At 39.4% G+C, this 20,063-nt stretch overlaps 1 protein-coding gene across 3 annotated transcripts; it reads left to right on the forward strand.

Moving 5' to 3' along the window:
- Nucleotides 1–987: 987 nt before the first annotated feature.
- LOC112167580 (scarecrow-like protein 3) lies at nt 988–3,357 on the forward strand. 3 transcript variants are annotated; one of them, XM_040519611.1, is made up of 2 exons: nt 988–1,186; nt 1,714–3,357. In XM_040519611.1, exon 2 carries the CDS (start codon nt 1,778–1,780, stop codon nt 3,128–3,130), a length of 1,353 nt encoding a protein of 450 aa, XP_040375545.1. In that variant the 5' UTR covers nt 988–1,186; nt 1,714–1,777; the 3' UTR covers nt 3,131–3,357. The 3 variants fall into 3 exon arrangements, with proteins under 3 accessions (XP_040375545.1, XP_040375544.1, XP_024160389.1); XM_040519610.1 differs by having other exon boundaries at nt 988–1,180; XM_024304621.2 differs by having other exon boundaries at nt 989–1,176.
- The last annotated feature ends 16,706 nt before the right edge of the window (nt 3,358–20,063 follow it).

Below are 20,063 nucleotides of genomic sequence, written 5' to 3' on the forward strand. Positions count from 1 at the left end.
AAAACAGGCCCAACATTGACCTGGCCCAAGAATGACCCGGCCTTGGATACCATCAGCAGAAACTAAGGCGAAACCTGCCGCCGCCGCCACCCAGCCTCCAGCCACCAGATGCTAGCCACCAGTCAACGCCGTCCAAAGCCCGAGAGAACCATCGAACGTCGTCATCAACGAAGGCCAGCACCTGATCCCCAAAACAGTACCGCAACCCAGAAGCAAACCAGCAAATGCCCCTAGAATGGAGCACTCGATCGCTCTGCCTACCTAGATCTGCAACGACGAACCCCTCTAGCGAGAGCATAGCCTCGACCAGTCCAATCAAGCCTCTCCAAACAGGAACAGAAGCGCTCCTGCAAAAGTCCCTCGTCCGGCAGCACACCAACACGCCCCACCCAGGCTAACCGGCCAGGCACAACGCTGGGCTACCGGACGAGAGCGACATAACGATGGAAGAAACCCTAGACGCCTGTGTGCGGCGCTGTTCTCCTCGAGAGAGAAAGGAATTGTTCGACTTAAAATAATTTTCAATTTGATTTAACTCTAAACTGAAATATTTTTAAAACATAAATTATATAACGAAACTGTTCTAAATCATGAAATTACGCAAAAACCACTGAATCCAAAAACTGGAGAAAGTTAGATTGAGGAATATCATCTTCCGGGTCGTGGCCATTTGGAAAGAAGACGAAATTCCCACACTTAACCCCACTAGGAAACAAAACTTTAGAGCCTCGTTTTGGGCAGCAGCACTGATTGCTCATCCTCCTTAGGCCAAGACAAAAAGAAGCAAATAAAGGCCAAGTTTGAGAGAGAGAGGGACAGGCACTAGAAGAAGCAAATAAAGGCCAAGTTTGAGAGAGAGAGGGACAGGCACTAGAATCTAGATAGAGAGAGAGAGAGAGAGAGAGAGCGAGAGAGAGAGAGTCAAAGTGAGAACCTGCAATTCAATGTTGTCAAGGACAACAAACTAATAAGGACAAAAACTTTGTCGACAACGTAGCATGAAGTCTTCCTCTGTCATCCAAAGCTCTCAGCTTTATTTAAACCCAACCGAACTGCTAATTGCTCTCTGATATAAACAGAGGAAACCCAGAAATAAAATAAAAACCCCCTGCACCAGCTCTGTGGAGATTGATCAATTTAAAACCCACTAAGGATTCGCTTTTCTTCATTCAATTGGTTAGTTCTGGTACTATTAATTTCTTAGGCTGGTTTTGTTATTGTTCTCTGTTCCTTTTTTTGGAGTTGATCAGAATTTTTAAGCTCATAAATTTTACAGACTTGATCGGAGAATTTTTAGCCTTGTAGTCGTAGCCTGTCTGTCTAGTGTAATCCAGATTAAATTTCTGATATTTTTTCTGAGTCTATGATATGGGATTAATCGGAGTTGCTGATAAATTCTAAATTTTGGCCTGTTGTTTGCATGTTTGACATGATCATGTAAATTCCTACGCTTTCAGGTGATACTCTTCAACCACTCTGCTTCTCAGTTACTACCATTTCTTGTGAATGCTTTGTTTGAGGATTTTTGTTTTATTTTTTAATTTTTTTTTGCTCAAACTGGGAATTCATTAAAATTTGGTTGTTGCATGAGCAGTAAGATTTTTCAGTCGAAATCTGCAACTTATCTCCACTTGGGACTTGAATTGTTTTGTGAAGTGAATTTGATCCCACCTCTTTCTACCCCTGTAACCAAGTCATTCTTGATTGTTGTAGGGCATACATGTTCCACGATGAAGGGTCATCATCTGCAACTTAATCTCCTCTCCAATTCTTTACAATGACGTCACCTAGTTTAGGATCACCATACCCTTGGCAAAGAGAACTCAAATCGGAGGAGCGGGGTCTGTGTTTGATCCACTTGTTGCTCACTTGTGCAAATTATGTTGCTGCGGGAAACCTCGAAAATGCAAATATTGCCCTTGAGCAAATCTCCCTGCTTGCCTCTTCGGATGGTGATACCATGCAGCGGATTGCAGCCTACTTCACTGAGGCTCTTGCTGACCGAATCCTCAAAGCTTGGCCTGGTCTTTATAAGGCCCTATATTCCACTAGAATATCTTCAGTTTCTGAAGAATTTCTAGTTCGGAAAGTGTTCTTTGAGATGCTTCCATTCCTAAAGGTGGCTTATGTGCTCACAAACCAAGCTATTATTGAAGCGATGGAAGAAGAAAAGATGGTCCATATAATTGACCTTAATTCATCTGAACCTGCACAGTGGATAGCTCTTCTTCATGTTTTAAGTGCAAGGCCTGAGGGTCCACCTCATTTGAGAATTACCGGTGTCCATCAACGAAAAGAAGTACTAGATCAAATGGCTCATAGCTTGACTGAGGAAGCAGAAAGATTGGATACTCCATTTCAGTTCAATCCCGTAGTCAGCAAGTTGGAAACACTTGATTTTGAAAAGCTCCATGTTAAAACCGGTGAGGCTTTAGCTATCAGCTCAGTTCTCCAATTTCACTCCCTCTTGTCATCTGATGATGATTTCCACAGAAAGAAATTCTCATTGGAATCAAAGAATCCAAATAGAGTTCACTCACCTGGAGTGTTGCAAATGGGCCAAGGCACATTGGGTGAGTTGCTAGAGAAAGATATGGGCAAGGGATATAGCCCCAGTCCTGACTCAACCTCGTCATCCCCACTATCCCCAGTTGGTTCTGTGAAGATGGACAGCTTTCTTAATGCATTTTGGGGTTTGACACCGAAGATCATGGTAGTTACCGAACAAGATTCCAACCATAATGGCTCCACTCTAATGGAGAGGCTATTCGAAGCTTTATACTCGTATGCCGCATTATTTGATTGCTTGGAGTCTACGATGTCAAGAACTTCATTGGAAAGAATGAAGGTAGAGAAAATGCTATTTGGGGAGGAAATTAAAAACATTATAGCTTGTGAAGGATCTGAGAGGAAAGAAAGACATGAAAAACTTGAGAAGTGGATTCAAAGGCTCGATTTAGCTGGCTTTGGAAATGTACCTTTGAGCTATTATGGAATGCTTCAGGCAAGGAAGTTGTTGCAGGGTTATGGTTGTGATGGATATAGGATCAGGGAAGAGAATGGCTGTGTGTTGATGTCGTGGCAAGATCGACCCCTATTTTCTGTCTCAGCTTGGAGATGCAGGAAGTAGATATGGAGTATTTATACTGATATCTGTCTTGCTATTTGATTACTTTAGATAGAATGATAGATCAACCTCTTGTTTGGCTATTTGCATTTCATTTGTTTATTTTATTTTTCACTTTTATATCTAATTGGTACTAATGCTGAGCATTGGTCTATTATGTTTCTTGTTTCGATGTGTTCTCTCTGTATCTCATGCACTAATGATATTTGAGCTTTGTATATATTAGATCATGCTGTATCTGTAGGTATTCTGTAGGTATGTTTCTGCAATGGTGTCTGTAATTTCTAGTCCCGTGGTTTCCATATTTATTTTTCGAGAAGGGGTTTCTCCTACCACCCCACTTTTCAGCCTCCTCCTTGGCAAAAAAAATTAAAGAAGGGAGCAAAATCTTCATGGAGCAAATATGACTACTTGAGTTCTATGTCAGTATTGATTTGATTTTTAACCTAGTTGTGCTAAACTAATTATGGATCTAAATCGAAGAATAGAGAACAATGAGGCAGTTAGAATATGTTTATTTGTCTCATTAAGTCATTGTTAACTGTCTCATTGTTTTCACCGGCCACGTCAGTTTGTGGTGGCTCTGAGTTGGTGGTTTCGGCTTGAAAGGATCTGCAGGCATGCATGCAGGGTCTTTGGGTTTGGATTCTCTTTCCCATTCCGGCTAGGAGAAGCTTCCCTATGTATCCTAGGTTGAGACAGGGCTGTTTTGGTTGTCGCGACGTACACCATGAAGGTTGTAGTCGACAAAACCATCAAGGCAGAGTTTCAAAAAAGGCTATGTAGGGATAGAAATTTTATTTTCTGCATTTTCTTTCTTTGCATTTACTTTTGGATATTAGTTTTTTTTTTTTTTTTGGGATTTCCTTTTGGTTTTTTAGTCATAATTAAGTGAGAATCGATTTGTATTATGAGGAGTCTTCAGACCTCTCATGCTTGACTGAGTGAGGTCGTATGATTTTATATCAATGGATCAGTTTTTCGTTGCCCTCAAAAAACTGTCTCATTGTTTTCTACCCTTGAATTTTGATTCAAAAATACTTGAGCACAACTAAGTATGAATCAATTGACAACATGAACATGATTATTATAAAACAATCTCACATACTCATACTGATGATAGCTCGTCCTAAAATAATAGACAATAGTCATGGAACTATTAGTCTTCTAAAGGAAAAAATAATAATAAATAAAAGCATACACAATCTACCAAATAAGGGCGGGGTGTTCTTAGTGATCACATATCGACATCTCAATCGTTGGACATGAACGGTTTAGATTCGACAGATTTGTTGGACTCACTTTTCGATCCCAAATTGATAGGTAATACAAGTATATGTATTAAGTACACGATGACTCTACAAAAAAATAAAATAATAAATAATAAAAAAAATCACACAATCCACCAACCCACTATTCAATCCTTGGCCAAAAAAAAAATTGGGAAAAAGAAGGGGATCCTAGTGATGAGAATAAAGAACGAAATCCTTATAAAGCCAATATTTAACTAGTAGATGACCATATATTTCTTGGAAGACAAAATTATATATAATGACTACCCGAAGTGGCAGGGGAAAAATCACTAGAGTTCTAGGTAGTTCAATAGTCAATTGATTATTTATTCAGTTGTGCTCAACACTAACCTAAACCCAAGGACAGAGAGCAACGAGACACTTATATTAAATACATTGATGGATAACCAAAAGGCGTCTCTGAGCTTCTTGGAGTAATATTGGATTCGAAACCTAGGTTTCGACTAGCGGTAGCGCTCTTCCCTCAGGCAAGGTTGCATTCGTGGAGGGACGAGTTACGGTGGCAGCGCAAGGCAGGCGTCGATCGTGGGTTGCGGCGAGAGGTTTCTAGTTTGGAGGCCTCTCTGACCGTTCTTTTCTGGGTTTGATCCAGTCTTTGATTACTTGTTCTGATTGCGGTGTTTAACGACAGCGGGTCTTCGGTTGGAGTCGAGGACACGAGGCAAGTGGCAGGCTAGATTCGCCTGGATTGGTGATCGCTGCCCTATTGAACGCCGGAGGACTTGCGTGGATCATGGTCGAAGAGAAATCAAGGTTAACAGGTAGCTCAGAGAATTTCCCACCCAGATTCATCTGGGTTTGGTGGTCCACTGATTGATGACAGATGGTGTGGTGGAAAGGCCGACCGCTAGAGCTGATGCCGGCGGCGGTGGCGACGATGGCCTGGCATGGGATTTGGGCTTCTGGTTCTATAGCTTGGGTTTAGGCTTGGGCATTTGGGCCTAGGCTCAATTCGAGTCAATAGATTTTAAAGACAAGCAAGAAGACCAACCTGTTACCGAGGTTGTTAGCTGTAGAGGTGGCAAACGGGGCGGCCCAGCCCTACCCGACCCATTTTAAGCGGGCCTAGTCGTGCTTCGTGCCGTACTTGAGCCGACCCATTTACTTAAACAATAAGCCCGGTCCGGCCCATGACCCGAGCCCATATCGTGCCGAGCCGTGCTTGTGCCTACCCACTATAAAGTACGATTTTAACATTTTAATTTGAATAAATAAAAAATAATTTTATTTAACTATTTAGAAAATTCAAATAACTTACGTTCTACAATGTTTTTCTCAATCTTAGCTTTTTAAGATTAGTTTTCTAATAATTTTTTATATTCCACTAAAAGAAAGAAAGAAAGAAAAAAATAACGCAAAATATATTGCTTTTAGTATATTATTGTGAGATTAATCTTTATTAATATAATGAAGATTTAGTATCATATTATTCTTTCCTTCATTCTATAGTTGTATTATCATGAGATTAGTTTTTATTCATAAACATATATTTAATATTTAGAAAAAATATTTTATGTCAAAACAAGGATATAATGTTTTTCCCACTATTTTGACAACATAAAAGAAACAGCATTGGTGGAATTGTCATGAGATTTTAAATAAGAAGGTCTAATATTCAAATCTCATCATTGTGGTTTTTTAATATTTTTAAAAACAAAATGAAATTTTGTGTGTGAAACGGGCTGGCCCAAATATGTAGTGCTCGGGCCATGCCGGGCCGGGTCAATGGGCTAATATTCCTAGGCCCAACCCGGCGAGTTATTCTAACGTGCTCGGGTCGTGCCGGGCCACTAACGGGTTTGGACCGTGCCGGGCCCGTGCCGTGCTCGTGTTTAGCGGCCCGTTTGTCACCTTTAGTTAGCTGCTATATTCTAGTTCTTTTGCTATTAGACATTTGGTTGCAAGTATTTTTTAGGTAGGGGTAATCTCTATGAGCTTTTCTAAGATGCTTCTAGTTGTTATTTGTACCACAATTGCGTGCCGGCAAATTAGACTAGATGAATGATTTTTCCTTAGAAAGCGTGGTTGTTCTTCCTTAACTAAGCTTGCTTCATGAGAGCGTCCCTTAGACTTTGATGAGTTTAGTTTGGCTTAGATAAGTTGTCTGATTTTTTTGCCAGATTGCTTGTATAAGTGCTTGTTAGACTCTGACCTGTTTTATGGCTTGATTATCTAATGAAATCAACTCCTCTTCGAAAAAAAAAAAAAACGAGAAACTTATATTGTGTTTGTTTGATTCAGACTTTCAAACTTATATTGCGTCGAATTGAAAGGAGGGAAGTTTCAGACTTTCAGACTTCTAAGTAAACACAACCTCTTTGTAGCAACTAGTTTAAAATTCCTATTTTCCTTTTACTAAAATAACTAATTAACCTTAAAACTGACTGTACAAAATAAACTAAAGTCTCATAAAAATATAATATGGTCCAACAACAAAATATTTTCATACTAAGCTTAAATTAAAATATAATAAATATATTTCACACTATTAAAACAAATAAAGTCCACAAACAACAAGGCCGCAAACAAAACAAATTAGGTAAATTGGTGGATATCACATTACTACTGAGACATGAAGATCGAGGCAATTGAAGATGATGAAAAAACTAAGTGTGGGGAGCAAGACTTGTCCATGAAAAAAAAAAAAAATATATATATATATATATATATATGTATGTCGAAAAGAAGAAAATGAAATTGTAAAACAGTAACTGTACGGCAATGAAAAAAAAAGTGCAAGTATTTATGGATTTTAGTCCCCCCATTGTGGATAAGGAGTTTGTTTTGAAGTGAAGTGACAAGAGACGCCTCGGATTTCACACTGAAATCCGAAGTGGCCCTGCGGGGCCCATCTTAGATGAAATTTTACCAAAAATTTGGCCGAACTTCCCCTAAAATGGATTACCCAAAAACCTGTAGAAGTCAAAACACTTTTCAACAATCCCTTATTCTCCTGGGGCCACCCTGCTCCCTAAATCACCTTATCTCCCATTTCACAAAACAGTTCTGAACTTAAGAATATTCATCTCATGGGTTATCAGAGCAATTTAAAGCACAGGGTAAACAAGAAGATGGGATAGAAAGATAACAGACTGATACTTTCTATAATGCGGAAGCTATGACAGCTATGCCTCAACTCCATATACGCTCGACCTCAAGCTAATCTGGCCTGCAAATTGGGCATTTGAAACCGAAAGGCCCAGGGAAAAAGTGTTTAAAAACGTTACAGTGAATGGATAAAATAAAGTAATTTATGGAAATAACAACTGAATGATTTCCCCAATTTCTCATCCTCTAAAATCCAGCATGCAGTGAGATTCATAAAACATCCTAAATTTCCTTCCTTTAAATTCAACATTTCATAACGAAAAGTCTCAAATCCACTTCCTTTCAAAATCTACCTTTCCATGTAAGGCCTTCGATGACTAGAGAGGGCTGCTAACTAGTCATCTCAACCCATCTGGAGGGGTCTACCGACCAGATGAAGCATCAGAGGGGACTGCCGACCGGAATCCAGGTGGTAGTGGTTTAGGATGCCATCTGGAGGGGACTGCCGACCGGATTCCAGGATGTCATCTGGAGGGGACTGCCGACCGATGTCACATAGGAGGGGACTGCCGACCAGACTGTTACCTGGAGGGAATTGCCGACTAGGTAACGTGCGCATGCGCCGATAAAAGCCTCATTATTTCATCCCTTTTTCAAAACCATTTTCCTTTCGAGATAAGTCATGCTCAAATACTTGAAAAATCGTAGATATTTAATCAATCGATCCTTTCCCGACACCTAATCCCAATCATTCTCAAATCTCAAAAATCAATAAATGCTTCTGAAATAGGGAACTCAATATTAACTTTGTAAATCTTCACTAAAACATCGGAAGCATGTTCATCAAATCTTGATAATCAAACACCCAAATATTTTCACTATGCCACTAACTATAATTTAGAAGGTTCCGATAATCAACAACTAAAGGAAAATCAATATATCATAAAATTACATAGTAAACCTCAATTAGAACATGATAAAATAAATAAAATACTACATGCATAATTATTCAAAATCAAATGTCCACTCACAGTACTATTTAGGCGACCATGCAAACGGTTTCCCTCGTCGAGCAGTAACTTGGTACGTCGCCCTATACACAATTATAATTTGTGAATAACTATCCGGAAATTAAACACGATTCCCACGTCATATCCTCATAATTCAAAATTTCCATTTCTTCTCCGATTCAACCCAAATTTTACCTCTAATACCAATTCATTACTTTAAAGGTTCCGAGGCAGAACCGAGAGATATCCGACAGTCGGATTCTCGTAAATCGATAATTGAAATTTTAACTTTTTGAAAATTCATAATCAATTCAAAACTTCTCCAACCTTAACCTAACTCACATATATAAATTCTACATCGATTATAGGATTTAACCAGCTAAAAACAGAAGCTAAATCACTGTTCTACGCGCCGCCAAGCGTCATCTACAGTGGCAGCGCGTGGGGTCCACGGGCCGCAGGCCACCAAAATCCGGCTGCACCTAACATTTTTCTCAACCACTATCAAACCAGAAAACACCTAGAACTGCCTAAAACATCAAATGCACAGTGGGTACCCAATTTGAATAGTGCTCAAGAAATTCAAACCTTCGATTCGTCAATTTCACTTCGATTTGAATAGTGCTGCCGGAGATGGTCGGAATCTGAAAATTTTTTCAGAAAACTTGAGCTGCTACAATGAACTTGAAGGCTTTGATTCGTCGTCTATGGTGAATGATAGGGTGTAAGGCATATATGGATAGAAACCTTGTTTCAAGACGAAGAGATTGACACCAATTTCATGGCCATAGGTGGTCGAACGAGGTGGCGGTGACGCCGGGAAGTTACGTCGGTGAGAGAGGAAGAAAGCTGGAAATTTTCCCCCCCGAAATGGACAGTCCATATTTCTATTTATAGACATGAATTCCATAAAATTACAAAACTGTCACTAACTTAAAACCTTCATAACTTCTTCGTTACAACTCCGATTTTAGAGTGCCACATACCCCCGAACTCGGTTTAACGTCCTCTACAACTTTCATGAAGAAGACTTAAAAGTCAACTATTCGGGCCCCTAATAGTACCAAAACTTAAGTAAAACGTGAGCGATTGTCGTTTATCATCCAATAATTAGTGAATGAGTGAACGTCTAAGGTTCGGGATGTTACAATCTCCCCTCCTTATAAAAATTTCGCCCTCAAAATTTCATATTGTCGAAGAGTATACACCAATCCAAAGTACACATTTACGAAGAAATATAGCACATCAATCACACAACAGTGGTGATGTTAAGGCATGATAGGAGTATTTTAATGCGACGTTTTAAATATTAATTCCTCATATGTACATAGTTATTTCCTCAAATAAATCTTTTTTTTTTTAAGAAAGTTTCTATTTTTTGTAATTTTAATAAAAATTTCTATTTTTAGGTCCCATGGAGCAAGTGGAGCATAAATGAGCTTAAAGGAGAAAGAGAAGCAAGGAAATGTTGGAAATGGCTAAGGCAAGGCACAAGGGCTGCAAAATTGAGCTAAAACGAAGAAATGAAGTTTTTCTAGTCCAACCAGGAAATCCTGATTCAACCAGGAAATCATGTTCAAATTAGGAAACTTTGTCAAAGCAAGACTCCTGAGTCAACTAGGAAACATTATCGGATAAATGAAGAAAATCGGCATTAAGAGAGGAGTCCTGAGGGCACTAGGAGACCACATGGCTTGAAGAAGATGCAAGAAAGCTCAAGATCCTTCAAGACAATTGTGATTTTCAGCAAAAAGGAAGAGACCTAAGTATACTAGGGTTTCTTGGATACATAAGGAGTGAATTTTAAGTGAAATAATTATTTTTTTCCATGAGATATATAATGTCACGTATAAAAAGTGACGTTTTGGGACTAAAAATATGTCCAGATACATTCATGGAGAATTTTCAAGGGATTGCAACAAGCAGAAAGGTCCAAAACAAGTCCAGATTCATTGTCTAGATTCATTCCTATTTTCACTCAAGATTTCTTGGCCGAAAATTGGAGAGAAAAATCAGGTAAATCCTTGGAAAATTCGGCAAGAATATATTTTTGAAGAATTATGGACTTAATTCACTTAATTTTGAAGGCTTCTGATTGGTTGAGTGGCATAGCAAGGCTGACGTGACATTAATTCATTGGTTGATCTGTGTGGCATGACCAGATAATTCATAGGAAAATAATAGAAGATTCATGAAGTCTTGGAGATTACTTTGCCGTTCCCTATACATACCTCCAACCCTTGGGCATTTTACACATCTCTTCCCCCTCAGAAATTTCCAACGAAAAAGTTCTCTCCACTCTCTAGTTTCAAGTCTCTGCGTTTTCAAGCAAAGAGAAGAAGAGAAGAAGAAGCCGTGAAGCCTCCTAGCCGCCATCATCCACCTTGGGCTGTGAAGCTTGGAGCCTTGCTTTCAAGATTCAAGACCAGTCTCAAGCCTTCAACCATTCATCCTTTACTGTGTAATTCCATCGTGTTCCTTGTAACCCTTTAGGTTTTCTTTGTTTTGAATTCGTATGAACTTGATATCTAGTTAACATAAACGTTTAGGGCAAAGTTTAAGCCCATTCTTATGTTTGAATAAAAATTTCGATTCCTATAAGTTGTGATTCTAAGTTGCTTTTGTGAGTTTGTTCAATTGATTTTGTTTGATTGATATCTTTTATGTGTTAATCTTACTTGGTTCGAAACATTTAGGATTTGCATGTAATTGGTGCTACATTTAGGTTAACGATTCACCTAATAGTTTTGTAACCCTAAATCAAAAGTAGTAAAGGCTTTGGACAAAAGTCGAAATCAATTGAAGAGGATTGCAAGTAGATGAACTTATTCATACTAGGTTGTGCACTCAAGTTGATAGCCTTTCTCTATGCTTATTGCGTTGAACATGTCTTGATTAGCTAACTTTTTAGACTTTGATTGCATGTTTAATAGGATTAATTTAGGTGCTTTCACTTAGATTAATTAATTAAGGAAAGTAAAATATGGGAAATCATTTGCTTTAATTGTTTCACATGATCAACTTCTCTCTCATGACTTAGATGATCCACTATAGGATTCTAATTGGATTCAATCATATGGATTTGGTTTTGATCTTTGTACCTAACGTCCCCCCTATCTTCTACATATATTTTATATTTTTGTTTTATTTCTTTGCAATTTTCGATTACCTTATCCTAAAACCCCCTTTTTCGTTAACTTGTACATATTTTGTTCTATTTTTGTAAATTAAACTTTATACTTTTATTAATTATTTATTTGTTTTACAATGACAGGTGTACCCTCGATCCCCGGTTTGAACAATCCTTATTTACCATATACTGATGATGACATTTTTAAGGGTTAAATTGGGTGCTACTTTTAGCATATCAATTTTTGGAGCCATTGCCGGGGATTGAAAAATCACTTGTTCTTGTTTATAATTGTTGTATATAAATTGTTTGAAACTTAGTTTAAATTAACTATGATGTTATTTGTATTGTTGAACACGAGTTTTAATTGTAAGTTGTAAATAGAGAGGAATAGGTGAAGTCACGTTTGTTAATATTGGCCTAAACCCCCTATTAGTACTTAGTTCAGGTTCCTTAAGGTTGAGGGCGGCCTTTATTAACACATGTTGAACTGTCTTCACAGTTATAACCTTTTTCATCTCATTAAGTATAGCCTATGTGGGATGGTGTCTAGAAAGGGGACAACGTTCATGACCAGTTTTGGATCCAGAAGTGCTTGCAAATGGGGCTAAACCACTATATGGAAGTAGCTCATGCCAAATGGATTCTGCCTCTCGTGGTCGCCCTCCCCTACCTGGCCATTTCAGTAAGGTTGCCCAAAGGATGTGAAAGGGGAGTTTATGTCTAGGCGATTATACTTGGGCCGCATGTCCACTTGATTTACCGCTTGGAATTAGATTCGATATCAATAATATTTATAACAAAAGAAAATGTTGTGATACACTAAGGTATATTGGATAAAACATAGTCTTGAAAAGGGTAGCTGTTTCATTCCCATTGCACATCAAGACTCCCTGTTCCCGTACCTAAGTGTTGAAATTAAACTGTAATAAGAAAAATAAATACTTGTTCATACGTTACTTGTGTAAATTGTTGTTTTGTGGATAATAATGGTTGATGAGAGTGAGATTTTTATTGTGAGTTTTTAACCATAACGGAATAGGTGAAGGACTCTGTCTTTAACATTAATCATCCAACCTTTCTTTCTCATGTGGCGCACCTTAGTAGCACTGGGTGTCTAAGGTCTAGTTTGGATTCGAGAAGTGCAATCAAGTGGGTCTTGTGCCCCGCCAACATCAGTCATCTCTTCACCTGGCTGGTGTGAAAAGAGTTACCAAAGATTGAGAAGGGCGACTAGTGTTAAGGATAGAGCCCTTGGGCCGCAAGTCTAAACCTTTGTTAAGGGCTTATAATCGAATTTAAGCTTTTGTTAACTATTTGTTTCACTCTTTACTATACTTGTAAAATTTTGTGACATTTTATACTTGTATCTTATGTGAAAGTTTGTACATTATACTTTTAAATTCTGCTTGTAATTCATTGATTCATTGCAAATACTAATTTTTATTTAATTTTTGTCTTCAGATCCTCTATGAATAACCGAATCTTATAGTCATACTCCACTCTCTGTGATCACTGCAAGAATAGAAAGACTTAAGAACCCAAATTATTGGGACCCTCCAAAAAGTCCTTTGAAATCTTTGCAACTCGAGCCACAAGAGGAGGAATCTGAAGGATCAACATCTCCTCCACCACAAGCATTTTCTGAAGAAGAAGACGAGGAAATGGGCATAAATGCAAATCAATCCATTAGGGAACTATCTTCATCCGTGGTTTAAGGAGGACTCCCTATAAATATTGTGTACCCTGCTGCTGCTGCTGAAGGGAGGTTTGCGGACTTTGAGCTCAAGAATGGACTATTGCGTAGGTTCCCTATGTTCCATGGCCTTACTGTGGAGGACGCTAACAAGCATCTCTAAGAGTTCCAATTCGTTTGTACAAGCATGATCCCACAAGGAGCTTATGAGAATATCCTTAAGTTGAAGGCCTTTCCCTTCTCCCTAACTGACGCCAAAGATTGGCTATATGAGCTCCCTTCTGGGCACATTACATCATGGGACGCCATGGTGAAGGCTTTCTTGGAGAAATATTTTCCCACATCAAAGGTTATCATGCTCAGAAAGAAGATCAATGGTATTGAGCAAGCATAAGACTCGTCTTATGCTGCCTACTATGAAAGGTTCAAGTCCCTACTTGACGAATGTCCTCAATACCAAATGAAGGACGAGAACCTACTCACATGCGTCTATGAAGGACTCTTGACCTTGAAAAGACAAATGCTTGACGCTGCAGCTAGAGGAGCCTTTGTGGATAAATCACCTACTGCTAGGAAGGAATTGATTGTTAATCATGCCCTAAACGCCCAACAGTATGAGGGTGTGGGACACACAACTCGTAGGGTAAATGAGGTAAGCACTAATTCTGCTATTGAGGATAAACTGAGTAAACTTACCCGTCTTGTGAACCAGGTTGTGAGCACCAAAGGACAAGGTGCAATGCTAGCTTATGGGGTGTGCTCTATGCAAGGGCACATGACTGACCAATGCCCCCAACTCATAGACAATGGAGGATGTGAGTCCCTGAATGCCATAGGAGGATACTAAGGGGGTCCGCAACATTCAGGTATGACCCATACTCGAATACATATAACCCTGGATGGAGGGACCACCCCAACTTCAAGTGAACCAATAATGACAACATTCAGAACCCTTTTGGTGGTAACTTCCAACGTCCTCAAGGGACCTTTCCAAGGCCCTACCTACTTCCTTAACAGGCCTTAGGTAATTCAAATTCTAATTATGGTAAGATGTTTGAGACACTAACCAGTTCTACGCAGGCTCTGATCCAAGGACAACAAACCCATACAAAGGACATTGCAAATCTTAAGAAGCAAATGGCCCAGGTTGTGGACTTCATGAGCAAGATCCATGGGACTGGGAAGCTCCCTAGTAACACAAAACCCAATCCAAAAGGTAATATTGAGAATACCTCTGTTGTGACTACTAGGAGTGGAAGAGTTTTTGTGGATCAACCTAAGAGATCCAAGGAAGCCCAAGTGGATATTGAAGATGAGGAGGAGCAAGAGCCCACCAAGTTGGGACTTGAAAAAGACCCTACCACGTCTAGGGTAGAGGCAAAGAAATTCTCACCTTCTAAGGTAATTCCAAAAAACAAAGGTAAAGATTCTGACTTGTCTATTGCTAACCCTTATTCCTCTTGCATGCCCTTCCCACGCAGATTTGAAAACTTAAAGAAGGATGAGAGTGACTAAGCTATCTTGGAAACTTTTAAAAAGGTGCAAGTGAATCTACCCCTCCTTGAGGCCATCAAGCAAGTGCTCAAGTATGTCAAGTTTCTAGAAGAGCTTTGCACCACAAGGAGGATAAACTGTGAGAAGGAGGTGGTAAAGGTAAGTGAAAATGTCTTTGCCCTTATTCAGAGGAAGCTCCCTCCCAAATGCAAGGATCCTGGCAGCTTCACCATTCCCTGCACCATTGGTAACTCTAGATTTAAGAATGCTATGCTTGACCTAGGAGCATCTGTTAATGTTATGCCTTACTCTGTGTATGAAACCCTAGGTCTAGGAGAGCTTAAATCTGATAATGTTATCATTCAGTTAGCTGACAGGTCTAACGCATACCCTAGAGGTCTTTTGGAAGATGTGCTTGTGCAGGTTAACCATCTTAACTTTCTACCTGACTTCTATATGTTGGAGATAGAGGACTCTCCTGTGAGTTCAACGCCATGGCTTTTGGATTTCCTAAGGATGGCTAAGACAAAGATAGGCGTGTACGCCGGATCTCTCACTATGGAATTTGATGGTGACGTTATTGGCTTCAACATTTTTGAAGCCATGAGGTATCCTCTTGATGTTCATGATTGTTTTTCTATTGATATTTTGGATGACCTTGCATAGAAAATGTTTGATATCATGAACGAGGACACTTTGGTCACTACACTCGAGCAAGGAGTGGGCTACACCAAGAATGGCGCCACCATTCAAGAGGACAAGCTTAGGGACACTTGTGAGGACAAGATCATTGAAAATGTGTCCTTCCTTGAGGCATCACCATTTATAGGCAAGTCTACTCCACCCTTGTCCATTGAGTTATCTACTAATAAGACTCTACCTTCAGTGGTCCAGGCTCCAGTACTTGAGCTTAAACCTCTTCCAGACTATTTGAAGTATGTCTGCTTAGGGGACAAGGAGACCTTACTAGTGATTGTGTCCTCCGCTACGTCTTCACAAGAGGATAGATTGGTGGAGATGCTTAAGCAACACAAGACCGCCATAGGATGGACATTGGCAGATATCAAGGGAATCAGCCTTACTACCTGCGTCCATAGGATACTTCTAGAGGAGGGATATAAACCCACTAGAGAGGCTCAATGCCGTCTCAACCCTCCAATGATGGAAGTTGTGAAGAAGGAGGTCATCAAACTCCTAGATTGTTGCGTGATATACCCCATTTCAGACTCAAAATGGGTGTCCCTAGTTCAAGTCGTGCCCAAGAAGTCCAGAGTGACTGTTGTGAAGAATGCTGAGAATGAGCTGGTGCCCCAGAGGACAGTTTCAAGCTATAGAGTTTGTATTGACTCCCGAAAGCTCAGTGTCACCACAAGGAAAGACCATTTTCCCCTTCTATTCATTGACCAGATGCTTGAGAGACTAGCTAGACACGATTACTACTGCTTCTTGGATGGCTACTCTGGCTACAATCAGATTGCCATAGCAAATGAGGATCAAGAGAAGACGACGTTCACCTGCCCCTTTGGAACATTTGCATATCGTCGCATGCCCTTTGGACTCTGCAACACACCAGGTACCTTTCAGAGGTGTATGGTAAGTATTTTTTCATATCATATTGAGAAAATCATAGAGGTATTCATGGATGATTTTTAAGTTTTTGGAAAAAGCTTTGATGATTGTCTTAATAATCTGGAATTAATTCTGAAGCGTTGCATGGAAACTAACCTTGTATTGAATTGGAAAAACTACCATTTTATGGTTAGGCAAGGTATAGTTCTAGGACATATTGCCTCTTCTAGGGGCATAGAGGTTGATAAAGCTAAGGTAGACCTTGGGCGTTACTTACCCTCTCCCACTTCTGTGAGAGAGGTTCGATCTTTCCTTAGTCATGCAGGGTTCTACAGGCGGTTTATCAAGGATTTCTCAAAGATTTCAAGACCTCTTTGCCTCCTTCTCCAAAAGGATGTGACGTTTGATTTTGACAAGGAGTGCCAGGAAGCTTTTCACAAGCTTAAGGAGGTTTTGACTTCAGCCCCCATCATGTTACCTCCAGAATGGTCCTTGCCCTTTGAGCTGATGTGTGATGCCTTTGACTACACAGTTGGAGCTGTTTTAGGGAAACGCAAGGAGAAGAGACCCTATGCCATGTATTATGCCTCAAGAACTCTTAATGATGCACAATTGAACTACTCTACTACTGAAAAAGATATTCTTGCAGTTGTTTTTGCACTTGAAAATTTTCGTTCTTACTTACTTAGCACTAAAGTAATTATTTATACTGATCATGCAGCTCTCAAGTACTTGATGTCCAAGAAGGAGGAAAAACCAAGGCTGATTAGATGATTCCTACTCCTTCAAGAATTCGATGTGGAGATCAAGGATAAGAAGGGTAGTGAGAACGTGGTAGCTAACCACTTGAGCCGTTTGGTGCACGCAAAAGACCCTCTCCCTCTAGTGGAGACATTTCCGGATGAGCAGCTCTTCGGACTCCAGGTAAGTGAACCATGGTATGCAGACATTGTTAACTTTATTTTTTCTAAAAAGATTCCTGATACCATGTCAAGTGCTCTGATAGGAGCATAAAATCTGACGAATTTATAGTTCAAACCTTTATACTTTTGCTTATTTTATTCCTTAAAGATCAATTTAACTTTGTTATTTTCTTAGGTACTTTGAGAAACAGTTAAGGAGAAAAGAGAGCTTCAATGGGGAAATCAAGACACCTCACATGAAGTAGTGATGCAAAGGATGGATTTTGATCATTCATTGGTCCTAAAACTTAAGAGAAGATGGAGAGAGTTGCCGTGAAAAACAGTTGCAGAGAAGCAGAAAACAGAGTACTAGAGTCTGCCTTATTTTCTTCTGTCTTGGGAAGCTGTTTTGAATAACTTTGGAGTGGAATTATGAAGAAAGGCCTAACAACAATTGAATCATTTGAAGACCACATGTTCTACTATAACTACAGGCCAATATTTGGTTCAGAATGATAAAGAGGAAGCCGGAGGCTGTGCTCCAAGTTGGTACCCCTAGAAGACTGTTTCCATCAACTTTTCAGGAAGCTTTTTCAAGGACTTTTCTACTGGACTTAAGGGATGAAAATCATGAAGTTCTCTACCCAGATTTAAAGAATACATGTTGTAGAGGAGTTAAAAATCAAGAATCATCCAGAAAGGTGGTGTAATGCATAAGTTACGATGCTGCAAAGATGAGCAGAGGATAAGGAAAATTTGGAATTTCTGACAAGTCTTTATGCGAAGCATTTTCAAGACTGTTGTTGGGCCACATTTCAAGAAGATTTCTAGAAGGTTTTTGCACGGTTTTGAGGAGTGACATCAGGAGTATTATGTGGCAGAATATCACCTTCAAATCTGCTAGGAACCCTTGTCAAACATGGAGAGGAAAATCAATCCTAGTTGAGAAAGGAAAGTGAATTAAAGGCTATATTTTTTGAAGATATTCTTGGCAGATTTTGGGACAAATTTTATTGGATTTTTGCTGCGTTATACTTATCAAGAGATGGTTAGAAAGACTTAAGGAAGGTTAAGAAGATTGGGTGGCAGCTAAGCAAGTGGAATTAGAGAAGAATAATGAGAACTCAACCCGGTTTTGAGGAGAAAAGCTAGGGGTTTGTAAACCATAAAAATAGGAGGCTTCTTTGCTTCATTGGCAGACCATATCATACAGATTTCACACCTAAAAACACCCCTAGCTCTCTGGTTTTCGAAGCTCCACACAAGCATAAGGAAAAGAAGCTGCCAAAGTCGCCATCTGCCACCACCGTGAACATCCATCTTCAAGCAACATCCACCGTGCCTCTTCACTCCCTTTTCTATGACTTTGTCTTCTTATTTTCAATATGTTACTGTGTGTTTACCTTAGAACAATGAGTAGGTAAATACTTTTGTGTTAGGGGCTAGTTTGAAACCCTAAACTATGGTTCAAGTTCCATAATAAATTTCTATGTTTTAGTTACTTTGTCGATGAGATTGTTCTTTGGTTCTGGATTAGATGAATCTTTTATATGTATGTTTTATGTGGTTGTAAACATATATGATATGCATGTAATTGGTGCTAGGTTAAATAGCAATTCACCTAATAGTTTTGTGATTTTAACCGAAGTAGTAAAGCCTCTCGCCAAGGTGTGTACCAAAGATGAGGAATGCAACTAGATAGGCTTGTTGTACTAGTTTGTACACTTAGATTGACATCCTTCTATATGTGCTTAATGCTTTAGAACTTGCTAAATGTAGGAGCCGTTTATGATCTCTATGTTGCATGTTTTCAAAAGGTTCTAATAACGGCGCTTGTTCTTGTTAGCACATTATAGGGAAGTAATATAAGGTACCTAGCTTGCTTCTAGCTTTGTAACTTGGTCAATCTCATTCTCATGACTTAGTAATAAACATAGGAAGAAAAATTGGAACTTGGATTGTGTTTAGAGGTGGATAATGAACTCCTAACTGCTCATCATCATATTCACAACTTTACTTTAGATTCCCTTACTTTCACTACTACAACTTGACAACAAAAAGGGTTTTAAATTGCTTGCTATTTTTAGCAGAGCAATTTTGGCGCCGTGTCTCCGCGGATTGAATTTTACCTTTATTTTTATGTTTTAGTGTCTTTGTTATTTTAATTTTTACAATTAGTTTCAAATTTCTTTTTCTTTGCAGCTTCTTGTTGAACTAACTTGCGTGTCTTTTCTCTCATTGAAGGAAGCTTCACTAGTGCATGCATACAAGGAAAAACCCGAAAGGGGAGTTAGTGCCTTTGAATATTGAGTTAGAGAAGCTAGTACGAGAAAACAGAAGGTTGAAAAGAGAGGCAAAAGCAACTCAAGAAGAGGCCGAACCCATCATCCCCACTTTCGTTTTTCAAATATCGGACGATGAAGACAATCACCAACTGCTACCACCACCACCACCACCAAGGAGGACCATTAGGGAGCTCTCAACGTCCCTAATAGCTGGAGGTATTCCATCATGCATTAGTTACTGTCAACCAGCTGAAGGAAAGACAGGGAATTTCTAGCTTAGGACTAGTTTTCCCCACAAGCTACCCACTTTTCACTGGTTACCTAATGAAGACCCTAATTTGCATCTCCAAGAGTTCTAATTTATTTGCTCAAGCATGACACCGGAGAATGCAGATGAGAATATCATGAAGATGAAGGTTTTTCCGTTTTCTCTCGCAAACAAAGCCAAGACATGGTTGTATAGGCTTCCAAATGGTTATATAACCTCAT

This window comes from Rosa chinensis, chromosome 5 (genome assembly GCF_002994745.2).
Source record: "Rosa chinensis cultivar Old Blush chromosome 5, RchiOBHm-V2, whole genome shotgun sequence".
In the NCBI taxonomy this organism is placed as follows: domain Eukaryota; kingdom Viridiplantae; phylum Streptophyta; class Magnoliopsida; order Rosales; family Rosaceae; genus Rosa; species Rosa chinensis.

Bases quoted from the DNA above. Each gene is read 5' to 3' on its own strand.
- LOC112167580 (XM_040519611.1), top strand. From the start codon at position 1,778: ATGACGTCACCTAGTTTAGGATCACCATACCCTTGGCAAAGAGAACTC.